Here is a 19,693-nt window from a genome sequence, read left to right as displayed (position 1 = left end):
GATGATGCCCTTGGAGAGCAGTGACTCTGGGAGACCAGTGGGAATATCCACCTCTGATGACTCCGTAGACATGGCCACCTTTATCCAGGGAACGGACCCTGTAGTGGGTGGCGGCTTTGTTTACAGCTCTGATGGGCTTGGTTACCTTCACCCTTTTGTCTCAAGCCCAGCCATATGGCTTCCCCTCAGAATTATCTGCTGGTAGCCTTCATACCAGGCAGACTTCCCCTTAATTCTCCATTAAGAAGAATCCCAGAGAAATTGCCAGGATTTTCCATTTTCTATTCTGGACAACATTAACTTTCATTCATTCGCTACCAGTTCATAAGCTATTCTCTATGGATTTTTTCCAAAGTAATATGTTATGTCTTGTTTTCTCCTTGTTCCTTCCTTCCTTCTTTCCATCCGTGCATCCATCCAAGCTTTCAAAATATAATTATGTGTCAAACACCATGTTACAGACTCAGGGAAGCAAAAGTCCCAGCTCCACTTTCAAGGAGCTCACAGCCTTGTTGAGGAAAGTTAAGGGAAAAGACAGTTAAAATGTCATGTGAAAAAGGCTGTTCCATCCCAGGCAGGGCCATCAGGGGAGGCTTGCTGGGGTGGCAGAGGCTGGCAGGGAGTCTTGAAAAGTGAGTCAGAATTGCTGCTCAGACAAGAGCAGACAAGAAGTGATACGCGTGTGCCTGTGTGTGTGTGTATGTGTGGGAGCACCTATGTTGAGGATGCTAAAGTAATGAGGGACATTCCAGAAATGGAGAGTCATGAAGTGGTATAGCTTTATGGGGCCAGTACACAGGGTTTATATGGCTGGAGAAAGGTCCCTGTGGTGAATGTGGCAGGAGATGGGGAGAGAGAGATAGGCAGGGAGCAGAGTGGGAGAGGCCTCGTTCCTGCCTCAGGCATGGGAGGGGGCTTGGCCGGGTCGGGCACCATGGGAGAATTTTAAGTTGGAGAGTGACAGGGCCAGGTGTGGGGCCGACTGAAGCAGGCTAAGGAAGGAAAGGACTCCTTATGTTATGCCTCCTCACAGATATTTTTCTTCAGTGGAAACATGGCCGCCATTATTGGGCACCATGGGAACCGTTTGGCTCGAGGAAAGCATAACCCTGCAGCTTTGTGAAACTCCCAACCTCAAATAGGCCCAGTTGTCTCATTTTAAGAAGGAAGAAACTGAGCCAAAGGGGTTTTCCAGTGATATTCTTGGAGAGATAATTGAAGGATAAGCACCCAGTTGTTGCAGTGGACTTAAGCGTCTTTGAGACCCACTTGTGGGGGAAGGATGATAAAGATTGAGCCGCCACTTCATTCTGGCTTACACAAGCGTTGCTTTGCGTGGAAAAGACTCTTGATGTCAAAGACGGAGAGAAACAGAGCACACCTTCCTTGAGCATGGTCTAGAGGCCGGAACTTAGCGAGCTTATTGCAAAAGTTCGTTCCCAGCTCTCCTCTTTGTGCCCTGTCGCCTGGGCCCGGGGTGTGGAGGAAGGGCCCCTCGAGCTGGCTGAAAGGTTTTGTTTTCCTTTAGCAATGAATCTGGAGACCGCTTGAAAAAATAGTCACTGTACTGGGGTTAAAATACTAGAGATGATCAACAACCTGACTCATAGAAGTAATGAAACTCCTCTCGCTGTGGGAGGATATTAATTGCTCGAGGCAGACCGGAAAACACGTCTTTCAGTTTCCAAGATGTGTTTTGAGTTTCTGATTTACTCACAGATGCCATGTATCTATGCAGTCTAGAGATAGCAGTTGTTAAATCAAGACTGGCTCCACTCTGGCACGTCCCACACGTTTGTGCTTATGTCTTTGTCAAAGGAAGGCGCTTGAGTTGGTGGATGGAGAAAAGGCTTTGGTTAGGAGAGAATGGAGCTCAAATCCCACCTCTGTCACCATGCCGCCTGGTCAGCCTTGATCTTGAACGTCAGTTTTCTCCAGTTTAGAATGGGGACGACTATTTTCTCATAGGGGTGTGAGATAGCACATTGAAACTCCTGGCACTGTGCTTGGCATTTCCTGTAATTTTACTTGCCACTGCCCTTTGCAGAAAAGCATGCTAAGGGGTCATGCATGGATGCCTGGAGGCTCAGCTTTCTCATCCGTCAGATGGGGATACAACACTAACTCCTGGGCATGCTGTGTAATGTGCATGATGTGCCCAGAAGAGCACCAGGCACATGGAAAGTGCTCCCAAGAGTGGGCAAGCTTTCAGGTGCCATCTTCACCGGGTCACAGCTCACTGCTTCTGGAAGTTACTTGGCAAACTCTCAGGAACACAACCCTGACCCAAGAAAGAAAGCACAAGGACCCTCTTCCTCCCACCCCTTCTCTGAGCCATCAGAACCAGCACGGCCCAGTTCACATGCTTTCCTCAGGGCAGAGCTCTCGGACCCGGACTTAGAACTCTTAGGAGATATGCGTCTCCCCAGTTTGAGTTTCTGGTTTCTCAGCCCATGTCATGTTAGAGGAAGCCAATCAGGAGGGATGGAGTGTTAGAATCAGAAGGGCAGAGCACTGGCAATCTGCACATGTGCAGGGTAAGCGCGGGGGCAAAGAATGAGGCGAGGGAGGCAACCAGGATGTTATTGCAAGACAGAAGGCTGTCCTCACTCTCGGGGTCACACTTGGTATTTCTGAGTAAATCAGAAACCCAACAGCCTGACAGTGAGGGCCTATAAATCCTGTGCTCTGGGCGTCTCTCTCACCTCACCCTGGTCCCAGGTCTCAGCAACGCCATTAATGCCCAACCAACAGGGAGAGGCCGCATGAGTCAAGTGAGATGGTGCTGAATTGTTGAAATTGCCCGCAGAGAGGGGGCACCCTGTTTGGACAGAGTGGATGTTGAGGTTGGCTACAAGGAAGGATTCCCTCAAGTGTAAAAATAATGACCATTTGTTGAGCACGTATGAGTCGCGTTATGATATATGCTTTCTGTACAGCATCACTACACTCCAGTGAGATAGTATCATTAATCCCTGTTTTACAGAGGAGAAAATGGAGCCTCAGAGAAGTCCAAAGTCATTTAGGTATAGTGAGGAGACTGACTTTACCCAATCTGTCTGACCTCAAAGTTTTCACCCCTGCACTGTGCTCTGCCACGTCCCTAACTGTGGGAGGTGTCCTTATGGTGACCTGTGGATGGACCCTCCTCTTTCACGTTGTTCTCCAACCTCACCTCATGCCAGTCTCTCTTTTGTCTGCTCAGCTGTAGCTTCGTAGCTAGCTGTGTTTGGCTTTTTTCTTTCCATTCCTTGAATAATTCAAACTCACTCCTACCTCAGGATTTTGCACTTGCTGTGCCCTCTGCCTGGAATTCTCTCCTCCTAGGTCTTTGCCTGGGGTACTCCTCATCGTTCAAGTCTCAAGCATCACCTCTCCGAAGGGCCTTCCTCATCAACTTGCCCTCCTCATCTGCTTCATCTTCTCCACATCTGAAATTCTTGTCTGACACCCTGTCATCCTGCTAGCGTGCCAGCTCCTGGAGAGCAGGAACCTTGTCTACTTTCCTCACAGCTTATCCTTGGTTCTTAGAGCGTGACGCACAGCGGATTCTCAATGGGTGTTTGTTCACAGGATGAACTCTTGAACTAATTTCAGGATTTCACATGCCCTGTGTGTCGTAAGGTTGTAACTGTAAAAGGGTCTTGTCTTTAACACCACCCCTCTGTTTACCTTTTCTAGTTCAGTGTCCTGAAGGAAGCTATTTTCAGGATGAGCGATGTATTCCCTGTCCCGTTGGATTCTACCAAGAACGGGCAGGTGGCTTGGCCTGTGACCCCTGTCCTCTGGGAAGAACAACTCTTTCTGCGGGAGCCTTCAGCCAGACTCACTGTAAGTTCTCCAAGGTCCTGCTTTGAAAGAGAAACTCTGCAATGTGACAAAGACACAGCCGGGTGTCTCAACCTCAGCACTATGGAAATTTGGGGATAGATAATTCTTCCTTTTGGGGGGCTGTCCCATGCATGGCAGGATGTTTATTTAGCAGCATCCCTGGCCCTTACCTATCAGAAGCCAGGAGCATGCCCCCACCGCCAGGCTGTGATAACTAAACACGTCTCCAGACATTGCCAAGTGTCTCTTGGATGGGGGGTAAAATTGTCCCCCATTGAGAACCATTGAATACACAGCATAATAGTCAAAGGGGCCCATTTGTGAATGTCAATACCCTGTCCTGGTCTAGCTCACACATTTTACCTGTGTAGTCTAATTCTATCTTCCCAGCTCCCCTTCTGGGTAAATATTATTGGCACAGCTTTACAGATCAGAAGGTTATGTCTCAGATAAGTAATTTAGCTAACGTCACTCAGCTAGTAAGTGACATAGCTGGCCTTTGATCTTGGTATTGTCTGATTCTGAAACTTCCGATTTTTGTAACTCAGCCTTATCAGATTGAAAAGTGGAAGACATTTTCCACCTACAGTCATCGCCGCCGTGTAGCTCATATTCCCGTGCTGGCCCTGTGCATTTGTAAGGACTGTGTGTACCTGTGGCCTTCCCATATGTCATGTGATTTCCCTTGGCCTCGTTACTTAGTAGTCACCCGGGTACTGTCGGGTTTTTCCTAACAGGGACCCAGAACTTGCCTTGTTGCGCATCTTTTCATGTTAGTCTGAAAATATGTCAACATGAGGCAAACCACTATTGCTTAAAATCTGAATAGTGTTTAGAATTTTAAAGTAATCAAAAGAGATCAAGTCACCGTCTCTGACCAGGGCAGTTTCCTTCATCAGGAGAGCAGTGGTAAAAAGGCAGAAATTTCAAGAAAATAGAAGGAAGGTATATTCTGGGCTGGAGTCTGACATTCCTCCTGGAGAAGAAACTCTTCCCCAGGAACACAGAGTGTCCTTGACATGTGGGCATCACCTCCAGTTTGCACACGTTGACTCCAGTCACTGTCATTTGAGATGACTTGAACGCTATCACACTGCCAGTGGAAATGCTTTCTTAGAAGGGGATCGATGCGATGCATGGATCCTTGTTTATGGAGGGGAGCTGCAGAAATGGCAGGGAACAGAGGACGAGGCTGAGGCTCGTCGGCACCAGCGAGACCCATTTCCATCCCCGCTCTCCCTCCTACTGGTAATGTGACCTAGGCCAAGTCACCTTCCTTCTCTGAAGTCAACTTCCTCATCTATTAGATGGGACTGAGGATACCTCACTCCTAGGGTGGTTATAAAGCGTGTCTTAGTCAGTTTGGGCTGCTGTCTACAAATTACCATAGGCTGAGTGGCTTCAACAACAAATGTTTATTTCTCACAGTCTGGAGGTCCAAGATCAGGGTGCCAGCATGGTCAGGCTCTCGGTGAGGGACTGCTTTCTGGTCATGTCCTCAGGGGACGTAGTGATGGCCCAACAGCAAGCCTGGACATCGTCCTTTGGTCAGGTGACGAGTTTTAAACTAGAGAGTGTCTGGCTCAGACATGTGACTTGGACGTCTGATCAACAACTGAGAGCCTCAAAGTCGGAAGGGGAGGGGATCCCTGAGGCACATCCTTGATTCTTGTGTCCATCTCTTGGTCCCAGGCGTCACTGACTGTCAGAAGAATGAGACGGGCCTGCAGTGTGACCAAGACGGCCAGTACCGAGCCAGCCAGAGGGACAGGGGCAGTGGGAAGGCCTTCTGTGTGGACGGCGAGGGGCGGAGGCTGCCGTGGTCGGAAACCGAGGCCCCACTCACGGACTCCCTGTGTCTGAGTATGTGCAGGCCATGAAATCAGCCAGGTTACTGGGGAGAGGGTGGTGCTCTCAGGGCTTTCTAGAAAGGGAGAGACGTGAGATGTGTTTATCTTCAACTTTTTATTTTGAGAATGTTTAATCTATGTAGGAGTTGAAAGAATAGTAGGATGAACAAATACCTGTCACCTAGATGCAAAAATTGTTAGCATTTTGCTCTTTCTCTCTTTTATTTATCATCATTGGAAAGTAAATTTCAGACCTCATGAAACCTCACCCCTAAACACTTCAGCGTGCATGAGAAAGGAATTAAAAAAAATTAACCTGCTGAGGTTTCCTTTCTTGTGGACAGCTTGCCTCCGAGAAGCTGGTCAGCATTTCCCTCAGTGGGATGTGGCGGGAAGACATGAGTGCCAGTCCTGGTTCCATAATTTACTTGCTGGGCGACCCAGAGCAAATAGCTCAACTTCTCTGATCCTCAGTCACCCCAGCAGCCTCCTGAGGGTCAACCTTATCCTACAAAGACAACAGACATTCAGTGGGCGCTCTCCTGTGCCAGACACGGCTCTTCAATGAGATAATGGCTGGGAAAGTCCCAGGTGAACCGAAAGATGTCCTGCAACATTAGATGCGTTGGGAGTGGGATCGGAACCAGTTTAGTCCTCCTGGTGCCGTTTACTGGCTGCGTAGTCTTGGGCAAGTCAATTACCTTCCACAGTTTCCTCTTCTGTAAAATGGGGCTATTAACGCCTCCCTTGTGGGGGAGTTGAGTGAGTCAGCAACGCCGTGCCCAACAGAGGTGACAAGGATTTCAGAATGCGTGAATACCCGTTGCCTTGTTTCCTCCTCTGTTAAACAAGGAGCCGGCCAAGGCAATCTGTAAGGTTCTTTAATTCCGTCCTCTTCTAAGGCTTCAGGACTCGGCTCCACTTTTCCGCAGAGTCACCTTCGTGCTCAAGGGCTTGTGGCTTAGCTTTGCACCCTTGACGTGTCAGGACAAGCCCTGGCCGCCGATGTCTCTTAGATTCTGTGTAAGGAGAGGCCTGGCATACACGGGCTTACTATGCGTCAGGCCCCGGGCCAGGCATTTTATGTGGGCTGTCTCTGTCAACTTCACAGAGGATCCCAGGAGTGGATATTCTTATCTATATTCTTATCAACAATTTAGTTGAGGAAACTGAGGCAAAGAATATTTAAATGACTTATCTTCATCACGTAGTCAGGATACAACACACTTAGAACTTGACCCGGTGTGTGTCTGACTCACAAATGCATTCTTTCCGTTGCACCAACCTGTGTTTCTACTGGTTCATCTGCTTCCTCGCCAGACACACACGCACCCACACATGCACACTTGCATGCACACATAACACACACGTGTGTGCACACTTGCACACATAGCCCGTGTGCTTTTTAGGGAAGTCGGTGCATTTGATGACATAAAACATCTGAGAAAATCCAGGTGAGAAATTTCCATTTTCTGATGCTCAGAATAATCATTTCCCTTCTCTAGCAAAGTGCTAATGAATCCCAAGGATTGTGTGTGTGTGTCTGTCCCTGGATAAACTGTAAATCCAGTGGAAGTCGTATTATTTTCTTTCCCCATATTCTTCCTCTTGGGCAGAAGCGGCGATCAGGGGAGTTAGAGATGGAAGATGCTCTAGGAGATTGGGTAGGCAGACCTTTGCTGCCCTTCACCCATGAGGGAGAGGGTGTCCACAGAGGGGAAGGACTTGCCCGGGGCCCTGGTGCTTCCCGGCCTTTCTGGGGTTGCCACCCACGTGCTTGCATTAACCCTGGCCCTCTTTGCATTCCTGTGAGTGGCTGCCCTTTGAGGATTGTAACACGCTCTTTGTAGAGCTTTCATGGCTTGTTCCACCCTGTGTTCGTCCAGAGCAGAAAGGAGTTTAATCAGTGGCATCAGAAGCGTTTATGGGTAACAGCTCAGCTTTGCCGACTTCAGTGACGCCTCCCTGAGATGCTGCCTTGTGAATGCCTCCAGGTTGCTCCTCAGCGGCTTTGGGTTCTTATGCAAAGCTCTGAGCTTAAGTTTCCCTCTCTGGATGTGCAGGAGGATTTCCATGTTAACACGCTGGCCCCCACTGGCGTGCCCACATGCCTCTTCTCAGCATTCTCTGCACTCGCCTTTGAGAGAATCTTTCTCTCCGGGGTGGAATGAGGGTCTCATTTTTGAGCTTTTGTCCTCTTGAGAAAGCAAAAGGTGTATAGGTCAGTTATATAACCCCCCAAACAGGTACCTACCTGAGAGGGATTTGCCCTTCTCCACCCCCACTCCCCCGCCTTTGTCCAGGCCTGGTTGTCACCCACATGGATCGCTGCCTCCTAACTCCTCTTCCTGCTCCAGTCTTGCTTTTCTCTGATGATTTTTCTACAATGCTTCAGAGCGATTATTCTAAGGGTGACTCTGTTTATGCAATGCCCATTAAAACTCTTCAGTGGCTCTGCATTGCCCTTGGGATAAGTAAAATCCCACGCCCCAGCCCCCTCCCCAAGCTCTAGCCTCATTAGACAGCAGTCTCCTTGGGGGCTAGAACTGTGTCTTCCCTTTTGTTCTAGTCTGTAGCAGTCAGCGCTTGTTGACAGAATGAACGAATTGTTCCAGTTATGTGGGCTTCTTCGAAACCATTTCATAAAGGTCTTCAAGGAAGGAGATGCTCCCACCATCTGATTCCCTGTGGCCGATTTTACAAGCCCTGGTACTTAGGCAGGGTGTCCTTGCAGCGAGCAAAGCGACCTGGCATTTACTGGGTTGTTACTGCGTACCAGGTCTTCATGCTGTAATCCTCACAACCAGGAACCTGGGCTCTCAGAGATCGAAACGGGCACCAGGACGCAGAGCTGGTGAGAGGTGGTGGCATCAGGGCTTGAACCTACTGCCTCCCTGTCTTGGTGCCCTCCTGCTGCAGCCTCCTGGCAGTCCTCTTCTCTCTATTGCCTGTGGTAAACCCTTTGTTTACTCACAGTTAGTCATTTACTTACTGCCCTTGACCAGTGGAAATATTTCAAGTTCGTCTTCCCTTTAACTAGATCCAATTTTCTAATTCTACTGTTTGTTGACCCGTGTCAAAGACTTCAGATATCACGTCAAGTGCCCAAACAGAAGGATATGCCTGCCATCAGAATCATGCCATTTTCATAATGTTCCCTCCAGGTTTCCTAGTGTTATAATGATCTTGACAGTCATTCATTCATCCATGCATCCATCCATGCATCCATCCATCCATCCTTCCATCCAATAAACAGGAAACTATGATCTCTGTCATCATCTTAGCTAGTGAGAGTTCAGATATTCTCAAAACATTCTCCTTGTCTTGGAAGGAGACAGGTACATGTATAGCCATGAAACACTGTGCAAGAATCATGATAAAATAGGGTGACGTGCTCTGATGTTGACCTTCTATGTTTCCCCCAAGACATTTGTAAATATCTGCTAAGTAGAAATTTGGTATGAGGGAAATTATACCAACAGAACATATAAATCTGCAAGCAAACTCAATATTCCATGGAATCATTGCAACTCAGTTCATAGATTGTTTCTGTTCTGTTTGGCAATGGGCTTCTTCATAGAATGCTACGATGTGAAGATCTCTGTCACCAAGGTGCCCCTTTTCTGAAACCAATAGATTCTTTAACTGCATTTATGGCCACTGGGAAGACTTTAATTGGAAACTGAAAGAGGTCTCTCAAGTTTTCTTTAGTCTCCTAGAGTGTCGTGAGCTTCTGGTCTATACCGATCAAGACTTAGGGACACTGGGCTGCATACAGCATGGTGTTTGCTGGACTGGAGCCTGAAGTCTCTGCAAACAAGATGCCAAGGAGCATAAAAATAAAAAAGAGATGAAGAGGTGAGAGCAGATGTCTGAGTAGGGGCTGAACGCGTGAACCTGGCAACTTCAATGATCAATGTGGAAGCGCCGCTTTGTAAAATTAGATTTTTTTCTATATCAACATTTTTGAAGCCTTCTATTATATTAATACTCCCCTCTCCCAGCCCCATCCCAAAAAGGAATAAACTTTTTTTTCTGCACTTACTATGAAAGCTGAGAAAAGATTGATCTGGGTGGTCTTGAAGTTATTGACGTGTTGAAAACCAATCTAGACACACGTCTCTTTGATAAAGAAGTAGATGTGTATGAGAATGAGTGCTTCTGAGCTTATAGTTACGTCGGCTCAAAACTGGTACTCGTGCTTTGGGGCTTGTTTTTTGATTGTTCCCTGCAGCATACTGACACCTTTGGGCGCTCAGGCTTGTAAAATGAGTCTCATTCCTGGAGAGTTACCCACAGTGCTTTTTGCTCAGTTGGTGAAGAGTGAGTTCAAGTCTCATAGCCTTGAGACAGTTTCTTTCTTTTTCTTACCTTGTCTGGTTTCATAAGCATGTGACGATGTTATTCCCACCAGACAGGAGCTCAGGGGTGTTGATGGTAACTAGAAAATCAGGCGGTAATATAAAAAAATGCTTGAGCCACATGGCACATCTTCAGATTTACATGAACCCATATGCACGTTTTATTGGTATTTTTTTTGTAAAACTTACCTCTTTCTCCAGAAAGAAGTCAAGTTGTTTTATAGAAAAAAGTCTTCAATAAAATCATTATAAGATATACTTAGCACTCAAAGATAAGGAAAGTGAAATATAAATGTGATAGAAAATCAACATCAATGAGGAAAAATGAGTTATAAGGACTAACATAATATTACATTTTCTCCTTACTTCCCGACAATGAGGTAGGAAAAGGAGACAGGGTAAGCAATAGCTCTCAGTGTTAGATGTGAGGCAGATGCTGGAACTACCTTAGAAGGGCATTTCTCCCCTTGAGACGTTTTTGTGACCAAGGGCTGCGAATGTGAAATCATTTCTTGGCCTAAAACTTTTTTTGGCTTCTCTGCAGATGCCCACTACCTTCAGAGTCAAATTTCATAATCTGCTTTTCTTTTAGTGATGCAGAAATTTGAGAAGGTTCCAGAATCTCAGGTGCTCTTCAATGCCGACGTTGCTGTGGAGGTCCGGTCCAGAGTTCCTGATTCTGACTCTCCACTGATACAGTGCTTGGCAGGTGAGGGGTGGTGGCGAGATGGGCACATGGAGAAAGGTATAGAAATAAGCTCTACTGATCTTGCAAGACAAATCAAATAAAACCATTAAACTATAAAGAAAAGATGTACTTTATAAAAAATGCTTTGTAAATCAATTGATTTCCGAAATGTACATTTGACCTATAATTTTACTTCGGAGTTTTTGGAGCGTCTACTATATGCCAAGAACAATGCTGCACTGAATGTTAGGAGCAGAAAGAAGGGCACCAGTTCCTTATAGAGATGTTTGTCTGGGTGGGACAATATGGGTGTCTGTTTTAACTGTGAAGCCAGAGAGGGATAAAAACAGCTACCATTTATTGAGCATGTATCTTTACAGGGCTTATCTTGTCATCCTATAATCGTCCATGAATAGTCACTGTTGTCCCATGTTTCAGATGAGTGTATTTGTGTGGGTGTATTTGTGTGTGTGTGTGTGTGTGTGTGTGTGTGTGTGTGTGTGTATTTGGGGGCAGGGAGTAGGGGTATGTGTCCATCTGTCCTCAGCATCACCTGAGAGAGACAGGTGGGTGACTGGCCATGGTATTTGCAGACTGTGCGTTGGATGAAGCCTGTAGCTTCCTCACAGTGTCCACGGCGGGATCAGAAGTCTCGTGTGATTTCTATGCTTGGACAAGTGACAACATCGCCTGCATGACTTCTGGTCAGGTGAGTTGTGGCAGCCATGTGGCGGTCCTGCCTCTTGTCCACTCTACGTCAGACATAAACTCTGATTGAACCGACACCAGGCTGATCACGTGATGGAATGGGATTGTCAATAGCTGATCCCATGTAGTCTCCGTTTCTTCAAAGTGATGAGACTTTGGGAAATTGAAACTGCAATAGACCAGTGAGGGCTCAGGATGAAGTTGACATAAGGAGCATTGATCTGAGCAGTATCAATCAGTATCAGTCGTGACAAATCAGTCAGAAGAGAATTGCAACGATGAACACTCCCCTTCTGTTACCCACCAACTTACCTCATCAGGCAGCTTGGGCACTGGATGCGACAGGACATTCTCCAGAGCCCTAAATACCATCTGTCCTGCTGAGTCCCACACCCCACCATTCCCTTCCATTGTAGAAGTAAATTTGATTATGGTTTAGAAAGGAAAAAGTCAAATATTAGTGAGAGCCACATGGAACTGCTGTTTCTATAAGTCAAAGCTGGTAGAGTATTGACAATTTCATGGTTCCCATGATTTAGGACAGAAGGGGATGCAGTGAAAAGCAATTCTCCTGTCTCCTAGCTCCCTAACTCCTACCCACATGCAAATCTCCGTTTTCACTCTCCAGTTTCTCCTGGATCCTTCCGGAAAATTTCTATGTGTTTAAAAGCATCTTTTGTTTGTTTACATGCTAATATTTTATAATACATATTCTTCTCTACCTTGATTTCCCCATATATGATTTAACTTTCTGCATCTGAAAAAAGGAACCTTGTTCTTTTTAATGGCAGCATACCAACCCATTCTATGGATGAACACAATTTGTTTCTCCAGTGTTAAGGGCATGCAGATTTGTTAGCAGTTTTGTTAGCAGTTAACAGGATCACCCACCCTGGTGCATTGCATGCCCTTTGCCCCTGTACCTGTGCTGGCGTGTGAGTGTGTATTCATAAGCGACATCCTGGAAGGGGCATGGAGGTTGGACTTCTGAATTTTAGGACTCAAGCTGGGGTCTGTAGTTGCAGGATCTAGAGGAGAGGCAGAGAAGGGTCTTGAATCGGATCTCAGCTCCGTCACTTTGGGGCTGTTAGACGACGTGCAGTTTCCTTAGCCTCAGGCTTCTCATCTGCAAAATGGAGTCTTTAGCTGGCAGGCTTCTGGTGAGGATTCAAGGAGCTAACCCAAGACACGCAGTAGACTGTTGAGGAAATGCTGGCTCCTGTAAGTTTAAGGGTAAAGCATTTAGGGGAGCATGACAGTGGCCTTTATTGTTTCCACTGTCATGATTCAGACCTAATGTAAGATAGATCAAGGGGGAATGGGCGTCTTGAGTCGGGGGGCGCTAGGCTTGTAGGGGGTGACACTCAGCGAGAATTCACCATCATTAACATCAGGACTGAGCACATGGCTTTGGCGTCGCCCTCCTCTGCTGTCCGGCGGTGCAGACCAGCTCCATCTGTTTGTTTTATGGGCTTCCGGGCGCTGCTCCCTCATCTTGGCTGGTCCATGGCGAGTGATTCTGCTAACAGGACACCTCTGTCCAGACCTCTCTCAGGTCCCTTGTGATGGAGGGGTCTGAAGGTCACAGCTGCCACTGTGTGTCGCTGTCAGTGACCGTGGCTCCCTAGGTGACTGCCAAGTCATGAGGAATCCCCGATTTAAAGAAAATCTACTTCTGTTTTCCTAAGGGATCAGACCTAGCTTATAGAATTAATAATAATACAAAAATAACTGGCGTTTACTGAGTGCTTGCTAAGCAGCCGGCATTTCTCTGGCAAACGTATTGGGTTATTGATCATTTGATCCTCCGATATCTGACAGCTGCTTGTTTAGTAAGTGTGGATTTCAGTCTGCAAGAAATACAACACTCCATTTTTTTTAAAAAAGCAAAAAGGCGCGAATTCTACCTCCAACTCCTCAGCCCATGAGAGACCCTGTCTTGCCGGGGAAGTCGTTAAGAAAGTGCTTTGGAGCGGGGCTGCCTGGGTTCGAGTCCCATCCCCATGACTTGCTCGTGGCTGTTTCGCCCCCTGGTTCCTCAGGGCCCCCGTCTATGATGTGGGGTAATAGGGGCAGCCGCCTCCCAGGATTGCTGTGAGGACAGGAAAAGCTCGCAGGACAGTTTCTGCTGCCAAGCCAATGCTCAGTGACCAGTTGTCACCATTGCTGTCACGTGGTTATCCACACATCAGGTCAGTGGGAAGGTCCATCTCAACCATCAGTAAGGCTCCTCATCCCAAGGCACAGGCAAGGGGGTGTTGACCACTGATCCACACAGCCCGGTGCTGAGGCTGCAGTCCCAGCTCTGCTTCAGGCTCCACGGCACCCTTGTGTCTGGGCCAGGCTTAGGTGGAAGGAACTCTTGCCGAAGCAGTGGCCCCAAGCTTAGGGGTTTAGCCCCCCAAAAACTTGCCCCACCCCCGCCAGGGCCTGACCACAGACAGGCCGAGGGTTCCTCCTGTCTGAGACCCTTCTCAGGTCGGCTGGAATCTTTCCCCTCAAAGGCCCTTCCTCCTCCCCAGGCCATCATCTGTCCGTGAGTTCAGGCTTTCTAAAAGGCAGGGAGAGCTGTTGCCTTCGCATAGCTTTGCCTTAGCCCCTGCCTTCCCCAAATTCCCACAACCAGGAAACTCAAAGTCAGGCCTTTGAGGAAGAAGGCAAAATAAGGGGAAAAAACACAGATTGATACAGACTGATTTATCCTTCCACGCCCACACGCTAAGAGTGCCGGCACTAGTCAGAAAGAGACATCAGAGATGAGTGAGAACGGCAAGACCTTTGCAAGTCTGACCTCCTTGTTTCCAAGCTTAAGAACCTTCCCCTGGTCCTCACGGGATTCCGGCCATGCGCCTCCCAGGCCTTCCGTGAGCTCCCTCCTGCCTCCCCCTCTTCTCTCCCCGCTTCCCCTGTCACGACTGACAGGCCCCAAGAACCACTGGACCCAGTTCTCGAAATATCCGGGTCTCCCATTTCTGCTGTTTGCCCTGCTTAAAATCACCCTTCTCTTGTTTCCACCTGACGAACTCTTACTTATATATCAGTACCCCACCCAGATCTACTTTTTCTGGGAAAATTTTCCTGCTCCCCTTTCTGGATAGAATTAATCACTCCCTCTTCTGTAATTAACCTCCTCTCTAATTACACCTATCTTTCCAGCTAACGCTCTGGGCTGGAATTTACTGCTTCATGCCTGTGTCCCGCCAATGGACTGGGAGAAACTAATGAGCAGGAAGTGTCTCTTTTTTATCTTTGCAGCCCCAGGGCCTACCTTTGGTTAGAGTTTGATGAATGTTTGTTGAGTTGAATTGTTGTATATCACAGGATGATAACGCAGCCTCTTTCCATCTTCAGGATCGAGAAGCATTGGGGAACTCGGAGGCCACTGGCTTTGGAAGTCTCAGGTGCCAGGTGCAAGTGAGGAGCGGGGATGGAGGCTCTCCGGCAGTGTATTTGAAAAAGGGTAGGTTGGCCGAGCTGGATGGCTCAGGGCCTCAGTGGCTTGACTTGCTCAGTGTTTGGAGCTGCTTTCCAGCAGGGCGCATTTAGGGAGGGGCCAGGCTGCCCGCAGCCCAGGGGAGGGGAGGCTCATTCTCCAGGTGAGGAGCTAAATTGCAGAGCAGACACAAAGGCTGCTGGCAGAACCCAGCAGAGTCCAGACCGTGTGCCCCATGCAAGCCCATGAGGCTGCCTGGGAGGTGGGGAGCATCTCCACCTGGGGTATGGGTGCTAGGCTCCCTGCAGCTCCCCTCTAGGGCCTTCCCACTCGTGGAGCCTCACTCTTCTCTCCCTTTGGTCTCCACCCTCCCCAGAAGTTGTCAGACCTCCTCACAACCAGTCCAAACCTCCAAGCCTTTCTTTCTCATCGTCCTACACATAGGACCTCCTCCAGCTGCAATGTGCATGCCCATTACCTGGGGGCTTGGAAAAACGCAGATTCTGAATCAATAAGTTGGGGTAGGGCCAAGATTCTGCCTTTCAAATAACCTCTCAGGGATGCCAAAGCTGCTGGTCCCTGGACCACATCTTGAACAGCACGGGTGTATCGTATTTTACAGCTTACAACTCACTTCCCCATACATCCCTTCATGCCACCCTCACAGAAATCCTTGGAGGAAGGCAAAAACGGGATCATAGTCCCCATTTTATAGATGAGGAAACTGAGACTTGGAGAGATTAAGAGAGTTGCCCAAGGTCACACTGGGTTTGAACCTAAGTGTGTCTGAATTCCCCTGCACAGAGGGCCTCCCAGAGGGCGAGCAGGGAAGCCCTTCTTGTCTCTGTAGCATGTGTGGGAGAAGCGGCGAGTTCCCCTGAATCCTACGGCCTGTGCACTTCTGCCCTGTCCTGCTCGCCTCTTGCCTCCTCTCTATCAGGACCAAGAGAGGTGACAGCAATGCAGGGTTGTGAGCCCTGGGCCACGACAAGCTGTGACACCTTCACTAGTCACTTCTCCCCGGGCCCTCATGTCACGGAGTTAAGGGTGAGGGCGCTGGACCCTCCAGCCTGGGTTGACCCCAGCTCTGCCATGCACAGGCTGGGTGATCCTGGGCAAATTCCCTGAGAGTCTGGGCTTCCGTGATTACTCCTTAGTTACATAGGAGCCACAAGTGAACCGAGGTGATCGGCAGGTCAGAACGAGGTGATGCCTGGGATGCTTTCAGAACAGCATGTGGCACTTGGTAAACAGCAAGTGCAGGATGTCTGTGCGATCATTTTCATTCTTGCTAAAAAGTTTCCTGATGACCTGAGGCCATGGCTGTGGACCAGAAGACAGCCAAGGGGCCTGAACAAGGATTTGGGGGTTGGAATGAAGGGTAGCAGGTGTGTCATTCTCTTAGGTCCCTAACTCAGGGCAGGTGGGCTAGCTCCCAGCAGCTTCAGACTTGTGCTGTGAACAGCTGGCAGCAAGTGGCGAGGATGCCAAGGCCCAGGCACGCAGCCTCAGCTGACCTTGGTGGCAGTCCTCAGCAGGGATGAATGATTGTGTTTTTTTGGCTCTGGTCCTCCTTTCACCAAATGCCTCCATCCTGTCTCCGGGGAGGGTTCCCCTGGGAGAAGGGAGTCCAGCAGAGCTCGGATTTCTCTCATCTGTGCCCAGGCTTACTCGAATTTCTGCCCCAGTGTGTATTCCAATTATTTTTACTATCCATCTTTAAAAATAACAGAGATTATTTTCTAAAAAGGAAAACCACAATAAAACAAGTAACTCCTCCCTAAAATGTTCTTTAAAACCGTACCTTGGCCTTTTATCACATTTTTAAAAAATGCAATTGTGTTTCTTTTTAAGTGTTAGTTATTTTTTTTTTCCTTCCTCATCTCCTGAAAGTTATACTTAGAGAGAAGATTGCAAGGGAAATTGTGAAGCTTCCTTGCTGCCGAACTAAATCAAGGGCAGAACTGTTTTTTGCTTTTTTTGTTTTATTTTGCCTTTTTTTTTTTTTTTTTAAAGTGGAAGGTGCACAGACTCCGCCATTCTGGATCCTGGTGTCACAGAAAGAGAAGGGAGGTTGGGGCAAGCTGGATCTGGCTTCAGACTCCCGCCTCTCTGCTTACTAGCTCTGTCTCTGATCAGGAGCGACTTCTTTGTTTTGCTTTCTGTAAAATGGGAATAAAATGTCATAGCTGAGGAGGAAAGGACACGATTTCTGAAAGTCTCCATTGCAATCTGTGGCACCCAGTAGGTGGTCAAGCACGTCCCTTCCCATGCCTGGCTTTAAGTGACCTGGAAGAAGGGACAGCTTGATCCATCCTCCTGTGCCATCCTCTGTCTATGCCCACTTACAGTCTGTGGCCTTGACTCTGGAAGAGGAGCCGTGGGATTTTTCAGAATCAATGGAAGATGGTACCCGAAGGTTGCTTTGAGATTGTCTAGCCTGACACCCTCGTCTCACAGATGAGGTCCAGATGGAGGAAGCAGCTTGCTACTACATCAGGGTGGATCTGGGGACTTCAGGGCACGACCTCCCCTGACTGAAGGGTCTCCCAGACCTGCTCATTGTCCGGGACTTGACCATTGCGTGGGTCAGCTCAGCATTGCCACGTCCCATAAATATTTACTGAGCACACACAGTGTGACACACACTGGGGCAGGCGCTGTGGTTGCAGCTGTGAACGAAACACACAATCACTGATTGATGAAGGAATCCATCCAGCAATAAGATCATTTCAGAAGGTGATGAGTGCTTTGAGGAAAATGAACAGGACAATGGTGTGAAGATGGACAGGGGCTACCTGGAGTCTCCGTCCAATTCATAGAGACAGCAAGGAGAAGAGGCTACTAGGGGCTGGGGGAGAGCGAGGGGGAGCTCGTGTTTGGTGGGTGCAGAGTTGATGAGAAACCTCTGGAGATGGATGGTGGTGATGGTTGCACAACAACTTGAATGTACTTAGTGCCATCGAACTGTACACTTAAAAATAGTTAAGATGGTAAATCTTATGTTCTACGTGTTTTGTCACAATTAAAAAAGGAAAAGAAAGCTGGACATGAGCTGCCTTAGGGTGCCCAGGAAAGCAGCTTCAAAGAAGGGGACATTGGAACTGAGACCTGAGGATGAGAGGAAGCCCACTATTCAAAGCTCTCAGGGCTGGTGGGCCTCCATGCAGGGTGAGGTGGAGGATGCCAAGGTGAGCCCTACAGCCCTACAGCCCTACAGCCCTACAGCCCTACAGGCCAGGGCATCCCCATCCAGTAGGATTTTCTGCAGTGATGGAAATGTTCTATAAATCTCTGCTGTGTAAAATGGTAACCAGTGGCCACATGTGGCCGCTGAGCACTTGGACTGTGACTATTACAACATAAGCTTTGATGCACTGGGATTGACATTTGAGTGGTCACATGTGGCTGGTGACTACTGCATCACATGGCAGGGAATGGCTGCAGGAAATTGCAAGCTGGTGGGGGAAACAGACACCATCGCAAGCGGCTTAAATACAGGGGAAAGGGCGATGCAGCCTTGAGTAGAGGTGTGAACAGAATGTAAGAGAGAGTGATGAACTCCAACTGTAAAGATCTGTGTGATGGACCCTTTAAGTTAAGCTGGGCTTTGGTGGAGGCTGGGCGGGGGCTTTGCTGGCACCGTTAGAGGGCATCAGGCAGAGGGGGCTGAGTGAGCCAGTGCTGGGAGGAAGAAGATGCAGGCCGTTTGGAGACCTGCAAAATATCTGCTGAGCATCAGCTAAGTGCCAGGTTCATTGCTCAGCCTTTCTTTGTACAGTAGATTTTTTTATTTGCACAACATTCATGAGGATTACATTCTATCATCCCCACTGTACAGATGGGAAAGCTGAGGAATTAGGAACTTGCTTGCTGGGGGTGCTGCCGGGGTTTGCAGTCAGGTCTGCCTCATTCTTAAGCTTGTGTTCCTGGGTCCCACACTGTAAGCCTCTCCGCTACCTCTGGGTGTGCAAGTCGGCAAGACCTGGTGAACTCCTGGGCTGGCGGGAGGTCAGGGTAGTGAAGAGCACAGGCCTTGGCATCCCTTCTGCCACCCACCACCTGTGTAAACCCAGGCAAGCCCGTGCACTTGTTAAGGCTCTCCATCCTCAAATGTAAAATAGACATCATAATAGGACAGACATTTTGGCTGGACTTCAATATATATATATATATCTCCCTAAAAAATCTCATGTTTGCAATATGATGCTCTAAAAATACAAGGCTATGGGAAAGCTAGAGTTAGGGACAGGCAAAACCCAAACCATGCCATTTCTAAACAGAGGACTGACAAAAACAGTTACGATCCGATGTAGGTTTAAAAAAAGACGTTGAGTCCATCCCCAAGAATTGCAACAGTTAGTGTAAAAGGCGAGGTGGCCTGATGTGGAGGAGTGTAGGCTGCTGAGTTATAGAGACGAGGACCAGTTGCACAGAGAAGGGAAAATTGGAATCGTCGCTTTGAAGACAGAACCGGTGGCGTCTGAGGCAAGAGGAAGAACGTGGGCCGATGGGCGTTGGGTCCAGTCCCGCGTTTCTCTGCAGCTTGCTGCGCTCCACTGAGTCTGTGCGCTGCATTCACCCTGTTTGATGGCACAAGGCAATGGGATGTTGGGGAAAACTGTCAATCTACCAGTGCAGCTGCAGTGTTACGGCCGCACAGCTTCCTGTCCACCCCGTGTTCAAACCGCTTTGCGTTATAGTAACCCCTGTGATAGCAGAGCAGGTGGAAGCTAGTGCACGGGGCAGTGAAAATGCACCGCAGTCGGGAAGGTAAAGCACCTGTCACGGTGTCTGTGTATACAGTTGGAGCTCAATAAGT

General features: G+C 48.3%; 1 protein-coding gene across 1 annotated transcript in view; it reads left to right on the top strand.

The window, feature by feature from the left end:
• TG (thyroglobulin) overlaps window positions 1-19,693 on the top strand; it is a 246,460-nt gene that overhangs the window by 47,139 nt on the left and 179,628 nt on the right. The window contains exons 21-25 of the mRNA XM_046642282.1: window positions 3,682-3,831; window positions 5,524-5,694; window positions 10,635-10,751; window positions 11,324-11,439; window positions 14,790-14,898. Coding sequence (XP_046498238.1) covers window positions 3,682-3,831; window positions 5,524-5,694; window positions 10,635-10,751; window positions 11,324-11,439; window positions 14,790-14,898 — 663 coding nt within the window. The remainder of the gene's footprint in view (window positions 1-3,681; window positions 3,832-5,523; window positions 5,695-10,634; window positions 10,752-11,323; window positions 11,440-14,789; window positions 14,899-19,693) is intronic.

Source organism: Equus quagga, chromosome 16 (assembly GCF_021613505.1).
Source record: "Equus quagga isolate Etosha38 chromosome 16, UCLA_HA_Equagga_1.0, whole genome shotgun sequence".
Classification (NCBI taxonomy): domain Eukaryota; kingdom Metazoa; phylum Chordata; class Mammalia; order Perissodactyla; family Equidae; genus Equus; species Equus quagga.
Note: the sequence above shows the minus strand (reverse complement) of the source record. Positions and strands in the feature narration are given on the sequence as shown.